Source organism: Pelophylax lessonae, assembly GCF_965119305.1.
Source record: "Pelophylax lessonae genome assembly, chromosome: 9".
In the NCBI taxonomy this organism is placed as follows: domain Eukaryota; kingdom Metazoa; phylum Chordata; class Amphibia; order Anura; family Ranidae; genus Pelophylax; species Pelophylax lessonae.
In genome coordinates this window covers 238229089-238243862 of record NC_138776.1, presented here as the reverse complement: position 1 = coordinate 238243862, position 14774 = coordinate 238229089, and the positions used below count along the sequence as shown (strand labels likewise).

The 14774-nt window shown below is 43.1% G+C and overlaps 1 protein-coding gene across 1 annotated transcript in view; it reads left to right on the top strand.

Annotated features, from left to right (window-relative positions):
* LOC309563218 (membrane-spanning 4-domains subfamily A member 8-like) overlaps nt 1-14774 on the top strand; it is a 59758-nt gene that overhangs the window by 10569 nt on the left and 34415 nt on the right. Inside the window, exon 2 of the mRNA XM_082267582.1 lies at nt 7341-7460. Within this exon, the coding sequence (XP_082123708.1) occupies nt 7341-7460 (120 nt within the window). The remainder of the gene's footprint in view (nt 1-7340; nt 7461-14774) is intronic.

Below are 14774 nucleotides of genomic sequence, written 5' to 3'. Positions count from 1 at the left end.
TGTGCATTGATTGGGGGAATGCTGTGGGCACTGTGCATTGATTGGGGGCATGCTGTGGGCACTGTGCATTGATTGGGGGCATGCTGTGGGCACTGTGCATTGATTGGGGGCATGCTGTGGCCACTGTGCATTGATTGGGGGCATGCTGTGGGCACTGTGCATTGATTGGGGCATGCTGTGGCCACTGTGCATTAATTGGGGGCATGCTGTGGGCACTGTGCATTGATTGGGGGCATGCTGTGGGCACTGTGCATTAATTGGGGGCATGCTGTGGGCACTGTGCATTGATTGGGGGCATGCTATGGGCACTGTGCATTGATTGGGGGCATGCTATGGGCACTGTGCATTGATTGGGGGCACTCTGTGGGCACTGTGCATTGATTGGGGGCACGCTGTGGGCACTCTGCATTGATGTCGCCCCCCTCTCAGCGGGCCACATAAAAATTATCAAACTTTGACCGGTCCGTGGCGATAAAATGGTTGGGGAGCACTGCACTAGATGGGCAACAGTTCACCTCCAAAACAGGAATGGTTTTACAGGTGGAGGACACTGAATTTTTTCCCCCTACTCATCTTTTATGACTGTTTTTCACTAGTTTTGCATTTGGCTGGGGTCAGTGTCACTACTGGTAGACTGAGGCCATACCTGGACCCTATAGAGGTTGCACAGGCAGTCCAACTCCTCCAGGATGGCACATCAATACCTCCCATTGGTAGAAGGTTTGCTGTGTCTCCCAGCACAGTCTCAGAGCATGGAGGAGATTCTAGGAGACAGGTGGTTATTTTAGAAAAGCTGGACAGAGCCATAGAAGGTCCTTAACCCATCAGCAAGACCGGTATCTGCTCCTTTATGCAAGGAGGAACAGGATGAGCACTGCCAGAGCCCTACAAAATGACCTCCAACAGGACACTGGTGTGAATGTCTGACTAAACAATCAGAAACAGACTTTAGGATGGTGGATATATTATTTTTATTATATTAATTATTATAATATATATTTACATATTGTTAATATATTAATATTAACACAGGGCTCGACAAACCCCGGGCGCCAGGTCGCATTGGCGACTAGAATTAGCGACCTGGCGCCTGGGGTTTTATTGCGTAAGGGGGGCCTCATATTTTAATTTCGCCTAAGGCCTCAAAAAGTCTAGAGCCGCCTCTGGTTCTGGTAGGCCTCGTATTCTCAAGTTCTTCCTTCTGTTGCGGTTTTCTTGATCTTCTAGTTTATATGCCGGTTTCCTCTGTTCCATTTTTAGTTTTTTTCCATTTCTCTTTTAGCTTGTTTATTGTTTGAGTGTAATTTGATTGTCTTTTTTCCACCTCCTCAACACTGGACAGTAGATGGCCCAAATTGTTGTGTATTGTCGCCATTTCTGTTTTCATGGACCTTTCTAATGCTGCAAACGTAGCCGCCATTTCTACTTTTGTGGGTATTCATATTTTGTTCTGGCATGTAGCCCGTCTCTGGATCGCTCTCTGGGTCTTGTTCCACTCTTGAATGTCCTGGAGTACTTATGCCCAATGATGTTCTATTTTGTCCACTTTTTTCTTTTACTTCTGTCTGTCTTGCACGGGTTCCCTATTGTTTATCTGGGATCTACTTGTCTATACCATCTTCTTGTGTCATATACTTTTTAATTGTTCCAGAGCTTGAGCTTATCTTAGGTGATTTTGCGGTCGCTCCTCCTCTTACTGTTTTACCTCTCATGTTTCTGTGTTTTGTTACTTTATTATCCAGCCCCCTTAAGTTGCAGACCCCTATGGTGCTTCAATGTCCCCCGTGCAGACTTGTATAAAGTACTCGAAATTTCTACTTGAGTAAAAGTACAAGTGCTCGATCAAAAAATTACTTGAGTAGAAGTGGAAGTGCTCGCAGAAAAAGTTACTTAAGTAGAAGTACTAAAGTATTCAACATTTTTTTTACTTAAGTATTGCAAGTAGTTTTTTCAAAAAATTTGCTACTTAAGTACTAAAAGTAAAAAGTACCAGTAGTTTTGAAAAAAAATTTCTACTCAAGTACTGAAAGTAGAAGTACAAGTACTGTGTTATGTATTTCCAAAAACACATGACTCACCAGACAGCAGCAGTCTGGGTCATTATATATATCATCTGAAGAGGGCCCTATCCTACATTTGAATTATTGGATATGGAAAGATTGGGAGACAAGGATTTCGGGCACTTGAATTTTCATAAAATTGCTTTTTATTAAACAAACATTTTAAAAACATCTAATGATACAAGCAGATGAAAGAAATCTACATTGAACATGAGACCAGAAAACGGTCAGCAGTATCAGATATGGTTTTGCATGAGGTACTGGACCTTCATATAGTATAGGAATAGTTATGTACAGAACAAGTTGTATTATGCATACATCCAATGTAATATACTTCAAAGCAGACAAAAGCTGCCGGCAGACACCTCGATGCTGAGGGTGCCAGTCAGCAGAGTCGGCCGAAGTTTACAGTAAATATATAGTATACATTACTCATGACAGTTTGCTCAACATGTTTCGCCTTCTCGGTGAAAGCTTCGTCTGGAGCTTAGTAATTGTTTTGTCTGTACAGTGTATATTCTGAACTTTTTTGGTACTGTAACGAGGAGGACTAGAAGACGGTCACTGAGCTCATAAATGGGGGAGCCGATGTTCACAAGGAGTGTAAATACAAACGCTCCTGTGTATTTGTATCGATCCTGCAGAGTACTTTGTTAAAATAGGGGTAAATAAAACCTGCCTTGTAAGTGGCAGACACCTGTTGAGCCAAATTGCGTCATAGATGTCCTCCCCGGATGGGGAAGGCGGCGGTTCCCCATCCGGGGAGGACATCTATGACGCAATTTGGCTCAACAGGTGTCTGCCACTTACAAGGCAGGTTTTATTTACCCCTATTTTAACAAAGTACTCTGCAGGATCGATACAAATACACAGGAGCGTTTGTATTTACACTCCTTGTGAACATCGGCTCCCCCATTTATGAGCTCAGTGACCGTCTTCTAGTCCTCCTCGTTACAGTACCAAAAAAGTTCAGAATATACACTGTACAGACAAAACAATTACTAAGCTCCAGACGAAGCTTTCACCGAGAAGGCGAAACATGTTGAGCAAACTGTCATGAGTAATGTATACTATATATTTACTGTAAACTTCGGCCGACTCTGCTGACTGGCACCCTCAGCATCGAGGTGTCTGCCGGCAGCTTTTGTCTGCTTTGAAGTATATTACATTTGATGTATGCATAATACAACTTGTTCTGTACATAACTATTCCTATACTATATGAAGGTCCAGTACCTCATGCAAAACCATATCTGATACTGCTGACCGTTTTCTGGTCTCATGTTCAATGTAGATTTCTTTCATCTGCTTGTATCATTAGATGTTTTTAAAATGTTTGTTTAATAAAAAGCAATTTTATGAAAATTCAAGTGCCCGAAATCCTTGTCTCCCAATCTTTCCATATCCAATACTGTGTTATGTAGTTATTAAAGAAAGAAGTCAAAAGTATGAACATCATATTGTTTTTATTATTTCAAATGATTTATTCAAATGATTAACCTGTGTTTGTTAGTAGTTTCTTGATGCACTTTAAGCGCTGTAGCACCATTTATTTGTTTGTTTCATATTTTCTTTTTATTGGAAAGATTTGGTATAGCAGCTTTTATTATACACAGCCTTTATTTTCGTATGCGCTGATTTACAAATGACATTATACACATTTTTTTGAGCTTTATGCAACCTGCCATCTACTGTTCTGGCAGTGGTAATTTTTTTAAAAGTAACGAGTAACTATGCAGCACAAAAAAAAAAATACTTGAGTAGAAGTATCGAAATCATCGAAAAAATGTAGTGAAGTAAAAGTAGAAGTAGGAGAAAAAAATTCTACTCTAGGAAAGTACAGATACCGCATTTGGGTACTTAAGTACAGTACTTAAGTAGTTCTACTTCGTTACTATACATCTCTGCCCCCGTGCGATTAAGTAGTTCACCAGACAGTCAATACTGTGTAATATTATGTAAAGTTAGCATCCGCATTATATAGAAAGAAAATGAAAAAGTCAGCCCTCACCTCTCTGTTAAGAGGGTCTGCAGGATAAAGTTAACCTGCGTAGAGGGGATGGGTTTCCTGTGAACAAAATTGCTTGAGACCCAGGAACTTTATAAATGTTCAATTTTCCCAACTTTAATTCCTTTCTTTGTCCCCCGTGCGACTGATATGTTCACCAGACAGTCAATACTGTGTGCACGGTAAGCAGCCATATAAAGAGAGAGATTGAAAAAAGTCAACACTCACCACACTGTTGAGGGGCTCTGCGGGGTATCTTTAACCTGCAAGAAGAGGGTCGATTTCCTGTGGAGGGGGGTGTTTGAGTCAAGTCCAGGAAGCTTTGGAAGCCTTGGGAGAAAACTTTGAGGCCCTTACAGCTGTAGAGGTCCTTTAGCCGCTGGTCCCACTCTGCTGTGGCTCCTCTGAACAGTACAGGACTCCCTCGGGTGCTTCCCAACACTGGTGATGGCCGTTTGACTTGGCCTCTTTTGTCTTCATAACTCCGTGACTATGAGAGTCTCCTATACATCTCAGTGGGCTCTTTACTACCTGGGCTCCCAATGCCCTCCAGAAAAGCACGCTCGCTTCCTCCGCCACCTCGGCCTATTGCCTCAGAAGATCCTGGCCCCTCAGAGTCGTAAGGAGGACAGAAGGGGAAGGGGGACTGTACCAGGCTAGGTGCGGGGAGCGAGCGGGTTGACGACAGGGCGTCAGAGGTGCTGCATAGATGGATGGCCGCCTGAAGCTCCTGGCACATGCTCCCTGTGCGCGTCATTTGTAGGCTCCCCCCCCCCCCCAGGAGCATCAGCATGATTCACTTCTGCTGGCGCTGACCATCTCTTGTTAACATAAAACAGTGTTAAAGTCAATTCACTAAGGAAATACATAAATAAATGCATGAGTTAATTAAGTAGTTGTCCAGACATGAGGTACTTAACCACTTCACCCAAATGGATGTTCCTGTACGTCCTTGGGTTTCAGTGGTTATACCAGGATGATGCCTGCACCTACAGGTGGACATGTTTCTTGTGGTTATGATTATATTAATGAAGACTTGTCTAGTTTGGCATGCTCCTTATAATTCAGTTATACTGGTTGAAAATGGCTGGCGTTGCCATTGCTGATCCTCTTTCGAAAAGGCTAGTTTTCTGGCTCTAACAGGCTTTAATACTTTTGATGCTGTAAATAAGCGTCAGAATTCCTTATGTCTGTACTTAATCTGGGTCAATGACCCAGAAAGTGTTGCTGCTAAAGCATCAGCTTCTCAGAACATAGTGAATTACAACATCAAAGACCCACCCTTCTTATTTGATTTTCTATACCTACCTAACTACTGTTCATGCAGGTGTGACGTCAGGTTTGAGGGTGGAGTATGCACTTTGGTATCTTATCTTTGAGTGCCAGAGCACCTTGTCCTGCATACACCTTGTCCTGCAAGACCTCCTACTCTCAAGCTCCCTTGTCTCCTCCTCTCATGCTCGTCTCCAGGATTTCTCCAGGGCCTCTCCCATCCTCTGGAACGCTCTACCTCAACCTGTACAGCTATCTCCTACTCTAGCTGCTTTCAGGCGATCCCTGAAAACTCATCTCTTCAGGGAAGCCTATCACACCGCCAACTAATCTGTCATCAGCTCATTCCCTACTCTTACAACCTCTTGTAACACCTGCCCCACCCCATTAGATTGTAAGCTCTTCTGAGCAGGGCCCTCTTAATCCTCTTGTATTTTATTATATTGTAAATGTACTGTCTCCCTCTAATATTGTAAAGCGTTGCGTAAACTGCTGGCGCTATAGAAATCCTTAATAATAATAATAATAATACACCAATAGGATTCTGCCTTATGGGCCATGTCAACCTCATCATGATAATTTCTTTTTTTTGGACCACTTCTCTTGAAGGAGGCAGATTACCCCTGATAAACAACTTTTAGCTGGTCCAGTTCAAATGATTCACTTCAATTATAATTTTTTACCATTATGGTTATTGTTATTCGCCTATTAAGCTCTTCCACTTGCCGACCAGTCACTGGGACTGTACTGCGGCAAAGTGGCTCGATTCCGTCCAGCCACGTAGACCTATGTCGCTGGACTCCTCCCCTTCTGGGCGGCGCTCGCCCGCCGCCGGAGGCTCGCACGCCGCCGGAGGCTCGCTCCCGCTGTATTCATTCACAGCGGGAGTCAGGCCAGGGGAGGAGCAGCGGCGATCGCCGCCGCTCTTCCCCGATCGTCGGGGAATCGAGTCTGGAAATCCGCCCGCTTGTGTAAACAAAGCTGGCTGATCTCCTAAGTAACAAACAGTGACAGATTGCAGGGCTCAACATAGCTGAACCTGTGATCTGTCCCTGTGTCACTCAGTCACCTCCCCCCACACACGTTAGTAAGCACCAAGCATACATTAACCCCTCCCTCTCCAATAAAATTAACCCCTTCCCTGCCAGTGTCATTTTTACAGTAACAGTGCATATGTATAGCACTGATTACTATAGAAATGTCACTGGTACCCCCAAAAGTGTCAAAAATGTCAGTCAAGGGTCTGATCTGTCTGCTGCAATGTCACAGTCCCGCAAAAAAAATCGCAGATCGCCGCCATTACTCGTTAAAAAAAAAACCACCAAAAATGACAGAAATCTTTCCCTTATAACTTTTGCGCAAACCAATCAAAATACGCTTATTGTGATTTTTTTTTTACCAAACATAGGTAGCAGAAAACAAATTGGCCAAAAATTTTAAAAAATGTAGATTTTTACATTTTTTTGGGGGGAATTTCATATAAAAAAATGTGAAAAATATTGTTATTTTTTCAAAATTTACGCTCTCTTTTTGTTTATAGCCCAAAAAGTAAAAATCGCACAGGTGATCAAATACCACCAAAAGAAAGCTCTGTTTGTGGGAAAAAAAGGACGTAAATTTAGTTTGGGTACGGCGTCGCACGACTGCGCAATTGTCAGTTAAAGTCGCACAGTGCCGAATCGCAAAAAGTGGCCTGGACGAGTGGACGTAAGACAGCAAAATCCTCCGGTGGTAAAGTGGTTAATACTCTAACACCCTTTACCCGGAACACCAAATTATATTAGTCTCAGAAAATGATTCTTGAATAGTCACTGGCATACTGAGCCATATTGACCTAGGAACTTAAACTCAAACATTTATTCTCTAGGAAAACACGTACACACATTATTTTTTTAATATTATTACTTTATATATCACTGGAGTATTTACAATTTTTATAGAAAAAAAATAAACCATATTGGATAATATACTTAAACTCACACTTATTATTGTTACTTTCAGGCTGTCCAGATAACACTGGTGCTCCTGCATTGGTCCTTGGGGGCTGTGCTCTCATCCACTTCAGAATACTTGATTTCTAGAACTGCAAGCAGTGGAATTCCATTCTGGGCGTCAGTGATAGTGAGTAAATTCTTTACCAAATTTTTGGTTGATCGATATTTCTGTTGTTCCAGCGGTAACTAAAACGCTCAATGTTATAAAAATTTGATTGAGCGTCCATTGTTACTTATGCAAATGTTTCTCTTGCACATTACCGCAAGGCACATTAATGGATGAACTGTGGTGTGTTGCGGTGCCATTCATTTTGAATAGACCCAACACATAATTTACAGTAATGGACAAACACCCTCACTGCAGCACACCACAATGAATGCACATGCTGGCATTTGTAGTGTGCTGTGTTGTAAAAAAAAAATAGTGCATATACATTTTTGCATGCATTGAGGCTAAATAATTGCTCATTCAAATTAAATTGGACACCTTAATCCAATGTGCTTCAATGCAGAAAAAAATGTTAAATTAACATATATGTTAATGCACATGGGAAGTACTGAAGTAGTGAATGGGCCCTTGCTCCCTTAACATAGCCACCGATAAATTACATAGTTACATAGTTAGTGAGGTTGAAAAAAGACATCAGTCCATCCAGTTCAACCTATGATGTGTGTGTGTGTTTGCTGTTAACCGTACATTGTATACCCCTGTATGTTGTGGTCTTTAAGGTGCCCATCTAATAGTTTTTTGAAACTATCGATGCTCCCTGCTGATACGACTGCTTGCGGAAGAGAATTCCACATCCTTACTGCTCTGACAGTAAAGAACCCCCTACGTACTTTAAGGTTAAACCGCCTTTCCTCTAGTTTTAGTGAGTGGCCACGTGTCTTATTGTATTCTCTTTCTCTGAATAGTTTGTTCCTTATGCTAGGGTCGCCAGTACAGTATTTGTACATTGATATCATATCCCCCCTCAATCGTCTCTTCTCCAGAGAGAATAAGTTCAGTGCTTGTAGTCTTTCCTCATAGCTGATGTCCTCCATTCCCCTAATTATTTTTGTTGCCCTTCTCTGGACTCTTTCCAGTTCCAGCACATCCTTCCTGAGGACCGGTGCCCAGAACTGGACAGCATACTCCAGATGTGGCCGGACCAGAGTCTTGTAGAGTGGAAGAATAATCTCTTTATTTCTGGAGTGAATCCCCTTTTTTATACATCCCATTATTCTGTTGGCTTTGCTTGCAGTGGCTTGGCATTGCATGCCACTGCCAAGCCTGTTGTCTACCAGTACCCCCAGGTCCTTTTCCATCCTAGACTCACCCAGAGGTTCCCCCCCTAGTGAGTAGCTTGCTTTCTGGTTTCTGGCACCCAAGTGCATTACTTTACATTTTTCAACATTAAACCTCATCTGCCATGTAGTTGCCCACCCCGTTATTTTGTTCAGGTCCGCTTTTAAGTTTTCCACATCCTGCATAGAAGATATTGGCATGCCTAGTTTAGTATCATCTGCAAATACTGAGATTGTACTAGATATCCCCTTCTCTAGATCATTTATGAATAAATTAAACATTAAAATTGATAAACCTTTTTATAAAACTGCGCTATATTACTAAATGTAATCTTCTGTGGGCTTGCCTACTAAATCTCTATCTGAAATAGTCTTTAGGCCACTAACACAAAAGCTAGATGGTCCCAGGATATTCCTGACCATTCTGCAGGTAAACGGAGTGAATTCTTCTCCTCACATTTCTCCATGGTTATCTCCTCTAGGGACATACTCAAACAGATAAAATAATTTCACACAATATATTTTACCTCATGGAAGTTAAGTAAAATAGGCGAACTAGACTCCTGTACATGTTTCACACACAGTTTCTGAAGGTTTTTACCATGCACGTGCTCTAGTGGGATAACATTGAACTAAATAGTGTAAACGTTGGCCGCTAGATGGAGATGGCCATCAGTACTGCCCATTATACTTAAGCCCCGTACACACGCTATGAATTTCCGCCGACCGCTCGTCGTCTTTTGTGGCATGCTAGTCTGATGTGGAAAGTGAAGAGGTTATTTTCATACGAATTTTCTCGTACGACAGAATTCTACTTCAGAAGTGATGTCATGTGTTGGATTGCTTTGTATGTGTTCTTTCGTCTCTGAGTATGCCTAGTCTTGCTCTTAAGATTTTTTTCAGACGAAAACTGTACTAATGAGACGAAAATCGGACGTTGTATTACGGAAGACAAAAATGTTATAGCCTGCACATCAGGATTTTTTCAGCCGAAAAGTCGGAGTTGGCTGTCGAAAGCACCATACTAACAATCCGAAAATCGGCAGATCGGTCGTTGGACGAATTTTCCCTTCCGAATTTCTTATCGTGTGTACGGGGCTATACATTGGTTGAACCAACATTTTTTTAAAAACTAAAAGCTGAAAGAAAATTAGCTTTTAAGAGACAAATTGTAATGTGAACTTAATGTCTGTGGTTTGCATACTGTACTTTAAGTTGTTATTGGGTACATTTCACTATTACAGTATTTTCACTATAGAGTCTTTAATGCAAAGTTTTTGGTTCTTTGAGTTGATTCATTTTTTGTAAAGAAAATTAAGAAAGCTACTGTAAAATAAATGTAAAAGTTGAGTAGCTGAGATGTGACTTGATTTATAGAAGTATGTGATTGCAGATGTAGTTTGTGTGGTATTAAAGATACAGTATAATATTTCCTTAATAGATAATTAATCATAGACATATGTTCTTCAATTAGCATGTGAAAGGATAGCGCAAACTTCTAGGATAGAGCTGACACCTAGATGCCAATAAAAGTATCCCATCCAATTCTTATCACCTTCCTGAACCTCAAAAGAAAAGTCCTAGTCACTTTGTCTGGAAGCCCAGCAGGGGACAATAATGCCTCATTTCCACTGAGCGGATCGGTTCGGGTCGGTTCGGTACGGTACGCTAATTTGAGTGTTTCCATTATGAAAGTGGCCCATACAACCGAACCAAATCGCACCATTCCTGGTCCTGCTTCAGATGTGGGGCCATAGGAAATGGTACGGTACGGTTAGGGCAGAGCTACTGGCGTCACACACACGATAGATTCCACTGATTGGCGGACAGGAAAACTTCAATGCTCACGTCAAATGAAAGAGCAAAACAAACACCTCATTTGGTGTAAACCCCGCATGGTCCCTGGTGGCCCGACTTGCAGTGGCAACGCTCACCTGAATAGACCGGACCATTCTAACCCTTCCAAACTGTACCGACCCGAACCGTTCCGCTCAGTGGAAACGAGGCATAAGAAGGCCCCGAACTGTCTGTCTGCCAGCTTTGATTTACATCAACAGATTTCAGGAATATATTTCATCTCTTATAACAGCTAAAATATCAGTTGCAGGGAGATGAAAATAATTCCTTCTGATATGGGCTACATATGTAGAAACTGTATTTGTAGCAGGGTAGAATCCCAGAGAAACACACAAAACTGTTATATGGAGCCTGATTATGACAGCTGAACAGTGTTGGTGTTGTTGTGATCAGACTGTCGTGCTGGTGTTGGCAACCCATCAGAACCATTCCTGGCCCATTCAATGGGAACATCCCCCAGGACTGACTGGTCAAGGGCTAAAGTCCAGCCCACATCCATATTCCAATAAATTGAGGAGCATGGGATATGGACGGGAAGATTCATACAGAGCCGATCCCTCTGACTGGTGAATTACGGACATTCTGACAGGTTCCTGTCACAGGATAATTCTTGGTAAAGTTTTAGTTCTGTTTTTATCCCTTTTCATTTTTATAGTGAATAGCCAACTCTGTATGTCTTTGTCTTTTTTTAATATTTTATGTAATTCTTTTTTTTTTGTATATATTTTATGGACTGCTTACTCTTAAGTTATAAAATGAATAAGTGTCTTCTGTGTACTAAGCTAGGGCTCATATGCCTGGATTTTAGTGTCTATGTGCTCGGTCTAAGTTCCTTGCCAATCTGTATGCAATGTTGGCAGATTGCATTGCAGATTGTAAACTAGCAGGGATCTGTGTGTGTGTGGTTGCCTAGCACAGCCTTTTTCAACCAGGGTGCCCAGGCACACTGGGGTGCCTTGAGGTTTCTTCAGGGGTGCCTTGGCAAAATGCCTAAAAATTGATCAAACATTGTATACAAGCCAGCAGGTGGATGAAGCCTGCCTTTTAGTAACACAAAGCCACAGGTTTTCATTGTGCACCATTACAGCCTTCTAGCTGCTGGCATCCTAACAACCAATGGCATCAGTTGATATGGAAGGTGTCAATCGTCTGCATAGCATCCTTCTTCTTGTCTCCATCAGCAGTGGGGTCACATTAGCTGAGTGATGGAGAAAAACTGAGGGAGAAGTGAAACATTGGAATACTAGTCAGTACCAGTTTGCAAAAGTGTGTTTGCTTTTTAAGAATAAATCACCTCTAACATTGGGTGTCCTATGTGTGGATGTTGCTACATTATGTAAAACTATTAGAATAATTTTTACATTTTAGAATGGCGTGCCTTGAGACTGTCCATACGTTTTAAAGGGTGCCTTGACTGAAAAAAGGTTAAGAAACACTGGCCTAGCAGACCAGTCCACGGACAAACCGCTAGGTGGTGGAAGGCTACTGTTTGTTGGGTGTCTCATGTGTGGGTGTGTGGACATTGGGAAGAGTGTTTATCACCGCTGTTCTAGTTTGAAGGATAGCTGGAGGAATCCTACTAGAAGTGTGTGCTCCCCAACCCTTGCACCCTATCCGTGCACAGGATTGTATGTGAGATTAGTATCTGCCTGTGTGTGGTCAGCCAGCTGGATTGGAGTGGAGTCTCCCTGTAGTGGTGGCCAGAGGTAGTGCAGGCTGTGAAAAGTGTGTCACGGCCAGTCCTATATGCTCAAAACAAACTCCCTTATTCTTCCTACCCCTAGTCAAGGTCTACAACCCAGTCAGCTAGCCGTCACGAGCGTGCGTTTCATGACAGCTTCATTGTAATTTTCTTTTAAGATCAAATATATATTAATTTGAGCCGTTCTTGCGTGGCCCTTAAATGGCCAATAGGCTGGTTACTGTTCTGCCTATTTGGTAATCTAGCTCTGGGGAGACTTCTTCCATACTTTATGGTCTGGCCCAAGCCTTTCTGGTCTGCACTTACAGCCTTTATTGCTAATAATCACAGATACCCAATATATACAATCGTACTCTTTGCCTAAAGTCTCCTATGCCTCCTCTTCTTCTATGCAAAGAATTTGTTTTGAACTGGAGAGATTTAGACATGTAGCCAGGCGCTGGTTAGTCGGTCTGTGTCATTGTGGGACTTTTTTTAACAAGGACTGCCTGGAGTTTGTTTCCCTCTAGTGTTCTGTCAGGACATTTTGACATCATTTCCTGAAGTAGGATTGCTACCTCATCCCTTTAAAACTAAACACATAATAATTACACAGGTTCTGGGACTAATTTAATACATGTAAGGCACTAACTAAATGTATTTACCACCTTAATCTGCCACAGAACCTGTGTAATTTTTTGTCCCTCCTGTCCTGGCCAACCTGGTCTCTGCATCTGGGACTGTTTCAGTCGCTACCACACACTAGTAGAGTATTAGTATAGGGTAAAGCACGGCACAGTCTATGACACAATTTCTCACACAATCTCGAAAGGTGTTAGATGGCTATTGCATGTTGAGGGACCCTAGCCTAGAAAAAAAACAAAAATAGTTGTCATTTTATTTAGTTAATTTTCTTACTGTTTTACTGTACTCTATAATATACTGATATACTGTAATGTTTTACTGTTACTGTTTTTCATTGTTTACCATAGTTTGCTTTGCAGATACCACCATTCTACTGTTTTACTGCACTGCATGCTAGTATAATGTAATGTTTTATTGTTGCTGTTTTTCATTGTTAACCATAATTTTCTTTGCAGATACCACCATTATACTGTTTTACTGCACTGTATAGTATTATATTGTAATGTTTTATTGTTACTGTGTTTTATTGTTAACCATTGTTTGCTTTGCAGGTATGCTCATCAGCTGTAGCACTGATTTGTTTATTCTGACAGCAACAGTGTTTGCTCTCAGCATATACGTAAATCAATGATTGCAGCGCTGTAGGAGGTGATTTCACCACCGCAGTTAAATAAAAAGAGCATATATGGCAAAGCACAGGGGATGGGGTGGACACAGAGAGCGGATCGCCCCTATGCTTCGCCGTATATTTTTTAACACTTTTCTTGGCAGAGATTTCTTCATCCACATCGATTGATGCGAATGGAGGAATCTGCTTAGGGTGTCTACTTTCTAAGGGGTCATTTGGGGGGGTGGGGGGGGGGGGGTTGTGCTATCTCGGCATATCATGGCCTCCGAAACTGTGATAGGTAGTGAGGAGTGAAATTAACAATTTACATTCTTAGAAAGCCTGAAGACAGGGATGGTTTCCGGGGTCCTGTAAGCAGCTAGACTGCCAAAAATTCTCACACATGTGGTATCCCCATACTCAGGAGAAGCAGCAGAAAGTATTTTGGGGTGTATATCCACATATACCCAAGGCATGCCTGAGCAATATATAATTTCAATGACAACTTTGTGTAAAAATCAAAAGGGGGTAATTTGGGAGGTTTTGCACTGCCCTGCTATTTTAGCACTATAGACAGTCAGAAAGCAAGGCCCGAAGCGAAAAAAAAAAAAAAATAGCGCAGGGCAGACATGACCATGTGAAGAGGGGAGACAGGGCAGGTGTGGGTTAAATTAAATTGTTTTGAGTTGGGGGTATTCAGGGATTGGTGTATCAAGTTTGGGAGGGGTTGAGGTACAGTTAGGAGGGGTGGCCCCTTAGATTTGGAGGTCAGTGGAAGTTCAACGGACGAAGGAAGAAGAAGCTTGGTCACCCACCTTTTGCACTGCAGAGCATCTCACCTCGGCTTCCCTGGTCTGCGATGGCGGATTTGGACGTTTTGCTGGAGCAAATCAAGGCCGCTGCCGCGGTGAAGGGGACTGAGTGGCTCCGGTCCCAGGTCTCCACGTTGATGGGGGTTCAGGACTCTGCCCAGGATCCGGAGGGGCTTGCGGTCCCGCGGGCTCGGCGGTCACGGCCGCCGGAGCGTTTTTCACCGGACCCTTCCCCTCGAGCTCAGCGTCATCCTAGGAGCCCCGACAGGGACCCTTCAGGGCCGCCGGCTAAGCGTACCTCTGCTGCGGCCGTGCGCGCCTCTGGGAGGAATCCTCTGCAGGGACGGAGCTCTGGGGGTAGTGGGGGGAGGCGGCCTTCGGTCTCTCCCCGTCCCTCTCGCCGGGGTGCTACTGGACTGGCGGGCTCCCCTACTGGCGATGCTCCAGTCGGAGGGGTGCCTCGGCGTGGGAGCGGCTTCATGGCGGCCGGTGGCAGCAGGGATCGGCGGGACTCGGAGTCGGCCTCGGCTGGGCGCAGAGAGATGACGCGGC